Below are 16,841 nucleotides of genomic sequence, written 5' to 3'. Positions count from 1 at the left end.
TCATGCCCGGACATGACTCTAGTTTCTAAAGATTGAACTTATGCCCACTTGGCATATGTTTGATTGTTAAAGAGTAAAAATTAAAGATTAGTCCATTTAAAAGACAAAACGTGCAATTTTATGCGAAATCTTTTGTCTTAAAAATTGTAACTTAATTTCTCAAGTTCACTTGTGGATTGATTTTTGAGTATCATTTAAAATAAATTTCATTAGTTAAATATTACCGAAAATAAGTACTCTAATAAATGTGAAACTAATAATTATTGGATTTCAATAATATATATGTTGTATTTATTTACGGTGAACTCTTAATTAAACTCAAAGTCATATGAAATCTCAATTGGTTGGAATTAAACAAGAGGCTATTTTAGGTATTACATTCTTCTCAACTTTTTTCACTCCAAAATGAGATATAACAAGATTATATAGAGATCATCACTTTTAACTTTGGATTCCACCATAATGTGATATATTTTATGGAAAAAAAAAAGAGAGAAGAAATTAGTGTTAAAGTTCTTGGCAACTTTTAGAGATTCCAAATAGTTTAATTTTATTATTTTTTATCTAATAGTTAGTAGATCTTGGGTATTATTCTTTTCTTGAAATGAGTCGGCCACAACAATAATCCAATGACAACTTGAGTGACATTTAATTTAAGTATACATATTGAGATCTAATTAAATTCAATTTACATTAAAAATGATAAGCAAGAATTTTTTTCATTTTCAGAAGCGTCAATTATATAAAAGTGATCATAGAGTTAGATTTACGAATAAGAAACGAAAAAATATGATTTATTTCGGGGGCATAGAATCTGTATGCATGTCTATAAATGACAAAACAAAATGTTTCCCTTTTTCAACATATAATTGCGTGCCTAACGTCAAATATATTATTTTACTATATAGTTAAAACTATACCATATTTTATTTTTTATTTTTATTAGATATAGTAGAGTTAATATTCCTTTTGGAAGGAAAAAAACAAAACAAAAACAGACGTGATGGATGTCACGGGTGTGAGTTTAAGTACCTAATATCCATCACCACAAACTTTGGAAATTGTTTTTTATTCTGTTTTTTGGTTTTATTATATAGTTATGTCGGTCGCGAAGTTAAAAAATTTTGGATAATATTTTAAAAATTATATTAAGAGTTGTAAAATTAAATATATACTTATAATAATTTTATCAAAAAAATTAAATTTAGCGATGGATAAATTTTATAGTTAAACAATAAAATTCGTCGCTAATTCTACTTAGCAATGAATTAACGATAGATTTTCATTAGTTAAACAATAAAATTCGTAGCTAATTTTAGAATTTTTTAGTAGCTTGCACACCATATAATCTTTTAACAAAGAGTGTAAACAAGACCACTCTTCGTTTTTAGTCTTTTTAAAAAGAATGACTGATTTTGTTTTTAACAATATTCTAATTTTAATTTTTATGTGAAATGTTTAAGATTATAAAATTAATTTTTTTGCTATATTTAACCTATTTTAAATTTATTTGACCAAAAGAATAGACATGTCCTAAGATAACAAGATTTAAATTTTTTATTTATTTTCTTAAATTTCGTATCACATTTAAATAGGCAAAATAAATTTTAAAAAAAGAAATATATTTTTGTAATCTTGTTGTTTTGTAATTTAGTGAGTAATTAATAGAAGTAATTTAAGGCGTGATTTGATATTTTTGTACTTTTTAAATGTGAGAGAATAACAAGTGTGCTACATGCACGCAAAAATGCCATAATTTCAAGTTAATTTCTTCAATTCCCGATGTATCACTTTTGATCAGTGACATAATTCAAGATTGCAACTTCAAAAATACACCATCTCAAAATATTTATCCTGTTTTATTATTTTTTATTTATACGCTATATAAAAATATACTAATTGAAAAAAACATTTAATTATTTTACTGTAATTTATGTCTTAATTGATTCTCTCATTCTAGAATGAGAGAATTAAGTTAAAGCTTTATATATAAGACATCACAATAATTCACATAATACGCACACTTTAAACTCGATGATAGCGTAGCTTGCCAAGCGATAAATTTGCGAGCCCGGTTAAGTCAAAACGGGCATAATATGTATCATGAATTTGGATTAAATTCGTCCAATATTTGATTATGCCTATTAGCTAAAATTAAACCATATACTAAGATGATGGGATTATAATTTCAAAATTGTAATTGAAAACCTTATTTTTTAACCAATCGATCCATGAACTCTATGAAGAAACTGCTGAAATATAGTTGAAATGGAACTTTAAACCGAAATATTCATTTAAAAGAAGAAAATTCAATTTTTGGTTACCAGAAAAAAGACTAGAATAAACTCTATAGTTAAAATGTCACAATGTTTTGAATATATATATTTGTTTTTTTAATTCGATGTTCGATAAATTAAAATGCATTGGGACGAAACTAAATTTAATTCACGCATGGTAAATAAAGCGCTTTTATTAGACTTTTATATAAAAAAAATTAAGGACCTTAGTAAATAATTTTGGCATCTAGATAATGTGACTTTGCTATTACTTCACGAGCATTTGAAGCATTGTGGTAGTTTTGTTATTTGAGGAATTGCATATGAATATTGACTAGAGTATAGAAGTAGGATTATTGGACTTGGAAATGCCATTAAAAAAAATTATTCGAGGAATTGCCATAACAAAAAAATTTAAAACAAGTAAAGATAAATAATTACTCATGGTAATAATTAAGAATGGATTACAAAATCAAAAGTCTACCAATTAAATATGCTCTATATATCAAGTGCTAAGGAAGTCAACCTAACTTTGAGGAACTTTAATTTTACCTAAAGGAAAGTCCTATTTCTAATATCTTTTTGACTTTTTCTCCCGATGTCAAAATTGTTATCACGTTGTGTTTTTCGTCAATTAAAAGAAAAGTATGACTAAATAATTTAATAAAAGTCACACACACAATTAATAATAATAACAATATAGTCAGTGTAGTTTTTCAAATGAAATCTAAAGAGAATATCCGTAGTTTTATTTTTACCTTGTGAAGATTGAAAAAATATTTTTGATAAATTAAAAAATTAAAATAAATTAAATAAATTAAAATGTGACTAACAAATAAACAATCCAATTATGTGTGATGGTAGATGGTGGGGAGCATATCCTTTATTTTAATTACTTCAATTATTTTTAATGTGGATGAATATAATAAGTTTGACTCTTTAGCTGCTTTCTCTAAATCCAAATGCATGGGCATGCTCACCACGTCTAATATATTAGTAAATTAAATAAATTTACAAGAATACTATTAAACAAGTTTAGTAAAAATATTATTTTAACTTTTTAATCTCTTAGTATTATAGGGTTATGAGCCAATTTATATATATAATAGGGTAATACGAACTTCATAAAACCTTAGGTTAAGTTGTTAAAATAATAAGAATGAAATGTTTAAACTTTCTCACTAAAAACATATGATTTTAATTGAGATAATTACCCCATTCAACATAATATCAGAATATTATACAAGAGGTCCTAAATTTAAATTTCATCTGTCACCTATTTCTAAAGCTTTTTACACATATACTTGCAAAGGCAAATCTGAGAGTTCAACTCGATGGATTCAATCTCAATGATTTTATATCCATTATATATATACCTCGTTATATTCTTACAAATTTAGAGAATAATATTTATTAATTTTTTGTTGATTTTAAATGTGACATTCGTGATAAAACATATCTAATAATGAATTATGAGTTCAAGCTGAATGCTCGAAATCACTTTAGACACGGCAAAAACAACTTAAAGACGCGTAGAAAGTTGTCAAAATCCTCCCTTAAAAACGACAATCTGCTTTTTAATTAGCTCGTACATAGTTTTGATGAATAGAATAAAATTTCTTGTCTTTCTTTCACTAGTAACCATCGATCAGTTGATGAACGTTCTCCCAATTTCTCCAAAAAAAAAAATTCAAAAGTTTTAAAAAAAATTCTCTGATGATGAATGGATGATGAAATTCTTTGCTGTCTCTATTGCCTTGTTAATTTAATTTTGTCCACCTTATAAATATATAATTTTTATGTGTTGTCATATAGTTTCATTTCATTTTTAACAAAGCAAAGGCAGGACCCTCCACTACTTCTAGCACAAATCAACATATTCCCACTTCCTTTGGATTTGATGTCTCTTTTCCCTTTTCCCCCACTTTTAAGGCATAAATTTTCAGTTCAAATTAAATACTTGTAGATGCATTTTTATGATATTTCATATCTCCCTTTAGATTCAATGTTGTATGAGTACTATTAGATAAAATCACAGTAAAATTTATATCAAAATCTTGGATTTATTAATCGCGAATAGAGTTGAAATTATAAGTCTGATATTATAATTGAAATAACCTTATTTTGAACGGAACACCTCACTAGGGAGATAAAAAGCACAATCTATATACCTAAATACATTTAAAAGCAACATCATTTTAATAATGTATCACTATCATCCAATAAATATACATGAAATAAATGCAATAATTTTTCACTTATGGACCATTTCTTTGTTACTCATTTTTGGGAAAAGAATCTAGTGTAGTACTCTTCTCCTAACTCCTACTTTCTTCCTATTTCACGTGACTCATTTATTCACCAATTACTCATCAAACATCTTAATTATTATTATTATTTTTTATTTGACGTTCGAATTCGTATTAAATAAATTCATATGTTTAGAAAGTCCAATATTGAAAGCGAAGCAAATAAAGGCGGCTCCATATGTACATAATTCAAGTTTGAAATTTTTAATTAAGGATAAATCAGTACTTATTACTTTATCATGAAATTTAAGAGCGATCATCATTAACTAATACAAGTAATTAATGAGACACATTATTACTAGGCAACATAATTTGTATTTATAATAATAAATTTTGTAATTACTATTTTCAACTACCCTCACTTTTATCCATTACCTATGGTCCAAGTAAGCATATTCTTAGCTCCATTATTGAAATTAAACTCTTTTACCTACAACTATTGATGTAAACTAGTCAAAGCCGTTGGTAAATATGATGTGGAATTGACATATAACAAAAAGTTAGTTTCTATTCATAACAAATGTTTGTAACTACTAATTTCAACTAACCCTAAATTCTTCACCTTTAATCTATAACATGTACTAAAACTAATTTACATGCGGGATATTTCTTTTATCAACTTTATACTTATTCATATACGAATTCAAAATTTAGTTTTTATGAGTTCTGAATTATAATGCATTAACTTCAAGGGTTAGTAAATGAGTTTCAAATATACTCAATTACTAGATTTTGAATTATACAAGACGATCCAAATTATTAGATTTTATCAAATCCCAAAAATATTTAGGAATTTGAGGCTAAACGCTAGCTTAAATAATGATGTTAATATGCATGGATCCCGCTGTCACTAATCTAGAGTGTCGGATTTGAGTCCAGAAAATAAAAAAGATATTAAAAAAATCTTCATCTCGAACAAACGAACTTTGCAAAATACAAATCAGAATTAATCAAGTCATCTTCTCTCTATCCCACCTCTAAAATCCGACCACCACAATATGCTTTCTATCTCCTCCTCCTCATCAATGATATAGTAAATCCACGCAATAAGTTTCAAGAAGGATAGAATGTATGTACAAATATGAGACGTTGGATATCTCATTCGTATACTTATTGAAGTAATTCAACACATTATTGTACATCAAACGTATTGTGGTATCACCCAAACTATTTTTGTAAGTTCTCAAAATGAAATGATATAAACCTTATTTTATATCATAAAAAAAATTAAAAAATTATTTTCGATAGATACTCACTGTGCTTTCTCTTTCCAAGTCCCAAAAAGTCAAGAAAATCAAAGCATCAATCTTGGCTTAACTTCATCAAAGCACAAACCAGTCTTCTTCATCTCGTTCATACATACTCTCTCCTACCCCGCCAATCTCGCACCCCCTACCCATACCACCGGCCACCCCCACTACCATGCAATCACCATAGCTTTCCTTATGTACAAAGAACCAACATTTTCTCTCTCTCTTCCCTATTACACCATGACTCCTTTCCCTTTCTTCTTCATCATCATCTTCTTTTGCTTCTTCCCTTCTTCCTCTTCTCTTCACTATCCTTACAGTAAGTAACCTATAAATTCATCTATTACATTCTTCATCTTCTTCATTTTTCAGTTTTTAACTTACTGTTTTGCTCTGTTTCACTCTGTTTTTTTTCCCACTTTTTTCAGATTATTCTTTGCATATTGATTGTGGGGGTCTCTCAAATTCTACTGATATCTTCAATACTACATGGGTTTCCGACCGGTACTTCACCGGCGGTGCAATTTCCGTTGTATCGGAACCTCTTCGTTTTCAGCACCCACAAGAGAAAACCCTTCGTTATTTCCCCATTTCTTCCGGCAAGAAGAACTGTTATGTGATCCCCAATTTGTCTTCCGGCAGGTACCAGCTCCGGACGTTTACTGTATATGATAATTACGACGGGAAGTCGCACTCGCCGTCGTTTGATGTTTCCGTTGAGGGCAATGTTGTCTTTCAATGGAGGTCACCTTGGCATGAAACTGTCTCACGCGCCGGCGCGTATTCCGATCTGTTTTTTACAGTTTCCGATGATGAAGCTAATGTTTGTTTTTACAGTATTGCCACTGATTCACCAGTTATAGCTTCTCTTGAAGTTACCCAAATTGATCCAGCTTCTTATCTAGTTAATGATACTTCAATTTTGGTGAATTATGGTAGATTTTCTAGCGGGTCGGATCAATGGGGACCCGGTTTTAGCAATGATACTGACCGGTTCGGCCGGTCATGGCAATCGGATTCCGATTTCCGGTCTAAGGTTGCGGGGAGGATCACCGGAGCAACTGTTAAAGCCATTTCTGCTATTAAAAATGTGATAAATGTAGATAGAGCACCAAATTATTTTCCTTTGAAATTGTACCAATCTGCAGTTACTGTAATTGGTGAAGGGGGTGAATTCTTGGAATATAAGTTACCGGTCGATGCGAAATTGGATTACTTGTTATGGTTTCATTTTGCTGAAATTGATGTTAGTGTGAATAAAGCAGGTAAAAGGGTGTTTGATGTTATAGTGAATGATGAGAATGTGAGTAGAGTGGATATTTACAAGGAAGTTGGGAGTTTTGCAGCTTATGATTTCAACTATGTTGTTAAGAATTTGAGTAGTGCTGAGTTGAGTGTGAGGCTTGTGCCTGTTGTGGGTGCTCCTGTGATTTGTGGGCTTGAGAATTATGCTGTTATTCCAGCTGATCTCAAGACTCTTCCTGCACAAGGTATACCGGGATTTAGTTTATTTCGAGAACTCGCTTCAGTTGTGTGTATTTGGTAATTGAGTTAGTTGTGGAAGTTCCTTTGCCAAAGTTTTGAACTTGCTGTTTTTACCTGTGTTTGTAGTTGTTGCTATGAAAGCATTGAAGGAATCGCTTAAAGTTCCGGATAGAATGGGATGGAATGGTGACCCTTGTGCTCCTACTACTTGGGATGCTTGGGAAGGTGTTACTTGTCGTTCCACTAAGAACGGATCGCTTGTGATATCCCAAATGTAAGTGATTCTTTTCTGTCTGCTGTACGTGGATACAATTAGGTTAAACATTGAGTGGAGAATATGTGAGATTGTGAGCTAATAGTTACTGTCTAGCCTGCTTTGGATGTTTAGATATCTTGATTTGAGGTCATAACTTTTACTGCTAGCTTGGTCCATTTCGTAATTTGATAAGGGGCACGTACTAACATGTGGCGATAAGGATGTCATAGTTGAGATAATAACAATGTGTAAAGTGGTTGCTTGTGTCGAGAACATTAGGGCGAGCTAGAAAACTAATGTAGAAGATTGAGAAACGAACCAATATCTTACTTCTAGTTGCAATACAGAATTTCAGAGCACAATTAGAAGTGGAAGGAGTTGTTTGGAGCAGCTATTGCCCAAGTAAATTACCGATATCTCTGTTCTGAAGAATGAAACATAGAATGAATTGAGTCGAACAAAAAATGCTCAACTTGCTGTGCGAGTACTTGGGTCAAAAGGTGTATGCCTTGCAGGTCTTTTGGTTATGACTAAATACTGTGGTGCTATACGGTCTTACCTCAAAAAGACGTTTCAAAACATTGCTCCGAATTATGCTTAAAAACTCAATTCCATGAAAGTTATCTTTGAAATGCTGTGGCGAGGCTGAGGCATCTGGGTTGGGGTGTCAATTCAATTTAATGAGGCCATGTAAAGAATTGTCATGGAATTAATGCGCATTTCAGATCCATTAGTACACGAGCATAAGCAATTTATCTCGTTCTAGTTAACTTCTGCTGAGTTCTAACAGTTACAGTGTAATTGCTCCAGCTTCTCTAAGATAGCATTCTTCTTTCATATCCTATCGATCTCACTTCTAACTTGACAAATGATGCAATTTTTAATTTCAATTTGTGTGTCAAAGAAGATCAGATCTCTTTTTAAGTAACAAATATCCCTCGACTTTCTGTTGTTTAATTCTAGGTGATAATTAATGCAGCACATGTATATTCTTTTTGATTCTTTTAATTATTATCTTTCAGAGATCTTGGAAGCCAAGGCTTAAAGGGATTTATCACCGACCAAATTGGGCTCTTGTCTAATTTGGTAAGCTTGTAAGTATCAACTGTCAATTTCTTACCTCTTAGATACCTGAATTTCACGTGTTGTTAATCCTCCTGCATAATATGTAGACTTACTTACTTAGTTGTCCTTAAAAAATGATTAGGAGGTGTTCAACAAAAAATGGTTACACTATGAAAACATACTAGTATTTGCTTATAGCCTTATACTCATTATGGTGTCCTGATGAATAATTCTTTTGATTGGATCATTTAAGTTGCACCAATTTCGTTTATGCACTTTTACTGTTTGTTCCTGCTAATATGGCCTTTGCAAATGGTCATTCTATCTTTTCTTACTTTTTTGCATTGCAGGAACTTAAGTTCTAATTCTTTGGGAGGTTCTCTACCATGGGGATTGGGTCAGAAGTCTCTTGTGAAACTGTAAGACTAGATATCAGCTCTGTGTTCTTAGTCATATCTTTGTTTACCTGAAAAAGTCTGCTGTTTTGCATCTTAGAACTATGAGTTTTATCAAAAGTCCACATACATAAATTGTTGAATGTTACTGGAGTCCTGAATATTGATGCTGCCAGATTTTTCTGATCCACTCAGTTGCTACTAGCTTAACAACTTACCTTTTGTAAATTCCTTTAATTCCTCGGGCCTTTTCTTAAAGATAAGGTCCTCAATCCTTAGGCCTTAGCTTGAAGTTTTGGTAACTTAACAATGTCACTTTTTAAAGCCTGAAGTTTGAACCCTCCCAGTTATGTCTTATTGAAGTTCTTTTTGCTCAAATTTTCCTAAAAATTTCCTCTATTATTGATATTTGTCAAAAATAGGCGTAAAACCAAGTGCTTATAACTACTCTGTACTTTAGGATATGTTGGCGATACTCTTCCCTTTTTCTCTCTTTTGAAGGGCTAACCCCTTTTGTCAAACTGGTTTGCCATCATGTTCTTGGAAACTTGAAGCTTGCAATTCAGCATTTTAAGATCTTTTGTGCAGGGATTTATCAAATAACAAATTTACTGGACCCCTACCTGACAGTCTAGTTTCTTCGCCCTTGCAGATTGTGTAAGCTTCATTCTTGTTCTTAATAATCTTTTCATGGATTTATTGTTGCATAGTTCACTCTTTGTGAGGTACCAGTTGCTTATTTCATGATTTTCGTAGAAAGCAAGATAAGTATTTGGGTTATAAATCACTTAGATTCATTCAGACAAGAAATTTATCTTGTTCTAGTAAACTTCTGCTTAGTTCTAACAGTTACACTGTAATTTACTCAGATTTTTGAATGGTAATGCACTAGAAGGCCAAGTGCCCGAGGAACTTCTTTCCATTGGGGTCCATGGTGGAGCTATTGAGTATGTCATTCTCTATTTTCTGGCTAAAGTTTCAGTAGATTTTATGCTCTTCCTTTAGTAGATTTTTAATTTTTGAATCTGTGCTTCAACTAAAAAAACAAGACCTATATAGGTAGAGTGCCTCTGCTACTCATGTTAGTAGTGCATAAATTGAGATGCTTCCCTCTGTAGAAAACGAGTTTAGGTTGTTAGAAATATTTTATGGAAAAAGTAGAACTAAGCACTTGGCCTTGAGCTTGGTGTTGGCAGTTGGAAGTCCTATCAAATCATCTTTGGTTCCTCTATCCATAAGCACCACAAAATGGTAGCTGGAACCATAGACCAGATTCTTTTGATAGATTTCTCTACTAACCAGAAGTTCCAGTTAACAAAAATATCTCCTGATACTAGAGGGCATAACCCACTGTAGGCCAAAGAGGGATAGGTACATAGACCAGATGTCTGAACCAACAGGACAATGTAAGAGTAGAGGATTGACAGAGTCTGAACTATTAAGGCACTTGTAGTATCTGTTAGCTTGGTGAAATTTCCTTCTTTTGAGATTATCTTGAGGCAGACAAGCCTTTTTTAAGGCTAACCAACAGAAGGCACTGATCTTGGGAGACATTTTCACCTTCCAGACAAGCTTCCAAGGCCACTGATCAATTAGAGCTTTATTAGAGCTCACGAGTTGATAGTTGGTTTTGACTGAGTATAAGCCATCCAAGCCATTGCCCCATCTGAGCATGTCCAGAGTTCAGAGTTCGCTTGCGATAACATTTATTAGTCTTGTATGCATATGGTGTTTTTGAGGCTTTATATGGATGACAATGTCCTTCTCCAGATAGTTGGTCCAAACCTCGGGAGACAAAGTTGTAGAACCAGATTTGGTAAGGTGAAAGTGACACTAGAGCGGCTTAGAACAGCTCAAAGTAGATATATTAGGGGTCGTTTGGTGTAAGGGATAAACATAAATAGTCCCGGGATAAAAAAATAGTCTAGGGATAAAATTTTGGTGTCATGTTTGGTTGGCAAGTTTGGGATAACCTATCCCACCATTTATACCATAGTATGGGATAAGTTATCCCACCTTATCCCAGGATAGCTAATCTTAGGATTATTAATCCTGTGATAACTTGTTCCCAACCAAACGACCCCTAATAGTGTGAAAAACTGATAGAACTTAACAGATTCCTGAATCTCACTTTGCAGACCAGGTATATGCTCGTCCTCACATAGTTTATTTATTCCTGGACATGTTACCTGACCTTTAAATGGAGAAACATTGTCACTGAGGATTCATATAGTCGACTGCAACTATTTTGGGACCGAAGCTTGGTAATAGTAGTGTTGTTACCTAACTTTTACAAAACCGGACTGCAAAATGCAAAAGCTAAGCTGAGGGGTTCTCTTATTAGCAAATGAGATATGCCTCAAGTTCTGTGGATGCTTATAGACTTAATTTTTCTGAACAGATAACCTATAAATATTATTAAAAATAATAGAAGTAGGGAAAAAGCAGAAAAAAATTACTTAGAAAGACGGAGGACTTCTGGTTTGAAACTTGAAAGGATTGAGAGGAGGTTGAGAGATGGCCGGTGTGTCTATTCTTCGTAATTAGGGCTTTGACTGCATGTTTTGCCTTACTTTTAATATAATGAACGATTAATCACAGGCTTAAGATGACTAAATGAAGTCATTTAACAGCAGATGATGCCTTTTAGGGTGGTTGGGGTTGTGGGGGTCAAGAGGCTTTTTTCACCTACTTGTGATTCAACTCCTTTGTCCTCTTGACTCGTAGGAAATGTAAAACAGGAAAAAAAACAAAAAAACAGGTTACTGTAATCTTTGAGGTCTTCTGGAAAATGTCTACAATATAGTAAAATTATTGTCGTGGTGGTGTCCCCAGTGTTTTCTGTTCTGTTGATTTAAAAAAATTTACTCCATAGTGATGATTTTTTTAGAGGTTTATATTTTGTTTCTTCCTTCATGTACTAATCTTCTCACTGATTTCTAACGGAAAGCATTTTGCTTCCACAGCCTCTCTGGTAATAAAGGGTTGTGTGGCGGACCTACTTTGCCTGATTGTCCGCTATTCTGGAGTAAAAATGGTCTCTCCACTGCTGGTAAAGTTGCAATTGGAATATCATGTCTAGTATTCATTTGCATGGTATTGTTGGTGGCGTACATTTGCTACAAGAGGAGGCAGAATGATTATGACTTTGGTTTACCACACGAGATGATGTGTAAGTGGTTTCTGGGAGATTACAAGATGTTATACTTTCCATAGCATTCTTTTTTTTGAAATCAAAGATAACATTATTCTCCACCATCATGTCTATAAAATTTGTAAAAATTGCATTCACAGCAGGTTTAACAAGATTTTCAAAGAAAAAAACAGGTGTTAGTAAACTTCTGCAAACAGTTCTATATTTCATCTATCTGTGCAACTTATACAACTGAATTCTACTTTCTTGTGGAATAGCTTAGATGTGATTTTTCTTCATTGCTATATCATAGTCATAGATGTTATTGCCATAATATACTTGCGTAATATGTCCATAAATTGTTCCCCTGTTATGACACCATTCGTCCCCCATATTCGGTTCTTTATCTGCCTAACTGAGTTTGAAAAGATTCAAACCAGACCAGTAGGTGGCTTTTCGTAACTGCCGTGGTCATAGTAGTTTTAGTTTAGAGTTCCCAGTTTTTCGAGTTTCATACCTGAACTGTTACCAACTATTTATCATAACAAACCTCAACTATCAGTTGTTCCCTTTAGGAAAATGGAACAATTGATAGTTGAGGTGTGTTTTGATAAATATAGGTGATAATTCCAGTTGGAAACTCGCAAAACCAATATATTTTAGGTGTGTTTTTGACCTTTCACTCTTTGATTTGGTTTATGATTGATGAGATTGTGTCGTATGAGATGTGAGAAGTGCACAATGCACATTATCAACTTTGTACCTGTTGCTAAAATCTTGGTATAGCAAGTTCACAAGCATCTATATTTATGTATTGTCTGGTCCCTGTAATCTAATATTCCTCTTTCTCAAATCAAATTTGTTGCTATTGATGGTTAACTGGAATAAGTTTTCGAAATTAGCTTGGATGTTTTGATTTACTTTCTTAACATGAAATTATCTGTTTTTCTATTTGATATGGTGGATGCTAGGTACTTTACTTCCTAATCTGTGTTGCTCGGACTTTCCATAAATGTTGTTTGCACCGTATTGGATCCTCAAAAAATGCACTATTTTGGAGGATCTGATACGCACCCATTGACATTTTTGAAGAGTTCGAGCAACAACTTTTTATTATAAGTTTGAATTTTCAGTTGCATTTGTTTATTCTGACTGTGAACTAATCTCTACACTTTTCCCCCTTCCGGAATTCGTGTTATCAGCATTAGCTGCAAAGAGGAATAGGTACCAACGACAAAAATCGCTGATGACTCTAGAAATGGAGAGCCAACATGCCAAAGGATTTATACCAACATACAATGCAACATGACATAGCTGGGACAGAAAATGTGAATTTTGATGAAGTTCGACTTGCCAAATAGAGACCAGATAGAAGACCTTGAGAGATTGTGTTCAATACAAGGTAGTTGAGGGGATAAACAAGAAATTATGTCCCTAAAAGGGTATGTAGAATTCAGATATGTTTTTGTAGAGTTCAATGTATTCCAATTTGTTCATGAAAATCCACCAAACAAATTAGGCAAATGCCTCCCATTGTATCATACCCAATTTTGGGCATTTGACAAACACATACTATATGATTTGTGTCTCATAAACTTGTAATGCACAGAGAAATAGTGAACTTTTCTTTGTTTGATTCCATAATTCACATTGTTGTGTACTGATATTTGACCTTACAATCACTCGTTTATCGATCATTGATCGAGTTGTTACTGGACTTCTTCAAAATGTTCAAGATTAATGAATGGATTTTTGCCACTATGTTTTAACAGGGTTTGTTGAGTATCAAAAACTCATCAAGGGTTATCTTATTTTTCTCAAACGAGTTGCAGGTGTAGGCATTTTTGGGAGAGATGTAGCATTAGATTAGGGTTTATTAGGACCAACCTTATGAGCTTTTGGAATAAAATGGGATCTTCGTAAAGTTGATCATGGTGATTGGTGAGTCTTGCAACAAATTTTATTGACATGTTCAATGGGAATAACACTCAAATAGGCCCTTTCCCTTTTTGAGTATACATCAAATATCAGTGATTTAAATAGTGGAGTCCAGTACATGCATCTAAAAGTCAGTGAATGAATTATATGTTGGCTAAATTTGTCCTTCTAAAAATTAGCTAGTTTACACAAATGTCTTTAAAACTGTATAAATATGACTGTTAGAAAGAATGATTCTTTCTGACCACGTTAGACTCGATTCTAATGTTTGTTCCTATATTTCTCAATTTTACTAGCAATAACATTAAACTATCATCTAACGTTTTCAATAACTTAAAAAACTTTAGACCGTCCACGTAAAAAACAAGAAAAAAATTTCAAGGCGTGATCTAAAATTTCCTTCGGTTCCTTTCTATCTACTCAGATTTTTTGTCTTCTTTGTTATTATTCCAACTATATATTATGTCAACTTGAAAGGAGATAAGACTTGTCATTTGGATAGGTTCAGATGAGATCATTATTCTATTTGATTAAGACTTTACCAAACAAATACCAATATGACTATCTTATTATTATGATGTAAACAATAATATATTTACACTAAGGTCACATTCTTTTTTTGTTTTGGTCTATCTGATTTTCGGTATATATTGGGCTCAATTAATATGAATTTGCATCAGAAAATTCCATATTAATAAATAAAGCGCTCCCTATAAAAGATAATTTCATACTCTAGACTTAAATACACAGGACTCTGATTAAAAATAGAGAAATATTTATAACTTTATTATAACCTTTGGTCACATTCATAAGGTTACAATAGAGCTTTGGCCCCAACAAACACTCAATAAAAATCCACGTTGTTGTTAATAAATACCTCTAATAAAGACTAAATTTTCAATGACCTTCTCTTTATAAAAAAATGTTCGACCATAGTCTAATAAGTTATTACAAATGTTAGACGATAATCTAATATTTTATTGAAGGATATATATGAGCATTTACTAGACCCGAATCTTACGTTAGGATAATTTCGCAAAGACTCTAGATGTTGTATTCTTATAAACAAGCTTAAAAATATATTTAATTAATTTTTTTCTTACTTAAAGATGTGACCTTAATATCGCCACTAGATGTTCAAATTAAAGCATCAAATTGTTTATTAAATATTAATAAACTCAATCACGTGGCTACTGTGGAAAAATAGAAATTACATGGCTGCAATTATTATTTTAATGGATATAAAATTTTGGAATGGATGAAGAAACAACGATAAAATTATCTCAATTGGATCGACAAATTAGGAATGGATGCTACTAACTCGTAATGCTTTATATGACGAGCTATCTTTTTTTATAAATTAAGTGAATGTGACAAAGTCTTTGTCAAGTACTAGACCTCCACAAGGGCTTCTTTTTCAAAAAAAGAAGTATAAAAAGTCTAAAAAATCAGCTATCACAAGAATATATTGAAAGACAGTACAAATATATTAAACAATCATAGTACAATCACAAAAAGTACTAAAAATTGATCATCCCACATAAGCAATTCTTATTATAAAAATAATAAGTTGAAACTATAAGCCACAAATGATATATACAACAAATTAGTTATACTTAGAACTTAGAAGTTTCAATAATGATAAAAATAATAATAGTAATAATAATTACATTTCAATTGAGGGTACACATATGTTTGAATTCGATGAGGGTTAGTCCGAGGATAAATTTGTGAGGTCTATTATCCAAAATGATCATATGATGTTCATAACGGAAGGGGGCGATTGATGAAGACGATGATTTATAAATTTTTAGACTGACAAACTTTTGAAGAAGTAGTGCATATAATAACAATTAAAAAATATAAAAAATGATGAAAAACGCGTAGTGAGTTTTCAAAGAGTCTTCAGTCCACTCTCTTATTTGAATCCGAACATTATAAATTTAAGCTAATAATAACAATATAGTACTGCCACTATATATTATAATTTTCTTCCCCAATTTCTTGACTTCATTGACCTCGTTAAATATAACCCAAAAAAAGGAAGAAAAAAAATCTCCTCTTTGGTTTTCTCTAAGAAGCTCCAAATATTTGTGATGACTTTTGGTTAATTAAAATAGTCTAATAATACATTTCAATTAACTTGTTAACTAGCTAGTTCATCAATCTTTCCCGAATCCTGTGCATAGCGAAAACTTTAGTGTATCGGGCTGTTCTTTTTTAGCTAATTCATCTATATATTACTATTTACTGTTATTTAATTTTCTTTTCATAAAAGGCAATGAGCTATATTTATTTATTTATTTTAAAAAAGAACAATTTTTTTCTTAGTTCAATTAGTATCACATAAAATGAAATGGAAAAAATAAACGTTTATTTCTTGCTATGTCGGCAGTACAATAATTTAAGCTTCCTTAAAAGAAAATTGGCTGTCTATTTTTCTATAATTAGTCAATAATTATTATTTTCCTTTGTCCCACAATTATGTTTTTTTTTTAAATTAGTTGGAAAATTCCCTTGGTGTTACTTCAACCTTAGGAGTCTCATCCTCTTATGTTGAATAATTAGTCAATAATTATTATTTTCCTTTGTCCCACAGTTATAGATATCGAATGTTGTAAAAAGATCTAAAGTCTAACTATTCACTTGAATAACGTGTTATAATTGGTAAGAAAGTGAATGACCCAAATGCGTCACCCAAATCAGTTTAACACCACATATATGGTAAATAACA

General features: G+C 31.9%; 1 protein-coding gene across 1 annotated transcript; it reads left to right on the top strand.

The window, feature by feature from the left end:
- Nucleotides 1-5,827: 5,827 nt before the first annotated feature.
- LOC129879994 (receptor-like protein 4) lies at nt 5,828-13,817 on the top strand. Its single transcript, XM_055953789.1, has 9 exons — nt 5,828-6,154; nt 6,264-7,325; nt 7,447-7,594; nt 8,599-8,670; nt 8,992-9,060; nt 9,625-9,693; nt 9,906-9,983; nt 12,003-12,208; nt 13,372-13,817. Exons 1-9 carry the CDS (start codon nt 6,031-6,033, stop codon nt 13,476-13,478), a joined length of 1,935 nt encoding a protein of 644 aa, XP_055809764.1. The 5' UTR covers nt 5,828-6,030; the 3' UTR covers nt 13,479-13,817.
- The last annotated feature ends 3,024 nt before the right edge of the window (nt 13,818-16,841 follow it).

The sequence above is a fragment of the Solanum dulcamara genome, chromosome 2 (genome assembly GCF_947179165.1).
Source record: "Solanum dulcamara chromosome 2, daSolDulc1.2, whole genome shotgun sequence".
In the NCBI taxonomy this organism is placed as follows: domain Eukaryota; kingdom Viridiplantae; phylum Streptophyta; class Magnoliopsida; order Solanales; family Solanaceae; genus Solanum; species Solanum dulcamara.
This window is presented reverse-complemented; position numbering and strand designations above follow the sequence as displayed.

Bases quoted from the DNA above. Each gene is read 5' to 3' on its own strand.
- LOC129879994 (XM_055953789.1), top strand. From the start codon at position 6,031: ATGTACAAAGAACCAACATTTTCTCTCTCTCTTCCCTATTACACCATG. The intron at 8,671-8,991 runs GTAAGTATCAAC...TTTGCATTGCAG, and splicing joins TTGTCTAATTTGGTAAGCTT to GAACTTAAGTTCTAATTCTT. The intron at 9,061-9,624 runs GTAAGACTAGAT...TCTTTTGTGCAG, and splicing joins CAGAAGTCTCTTGTGAAACT to GGATTTATCAAATAACAAAT.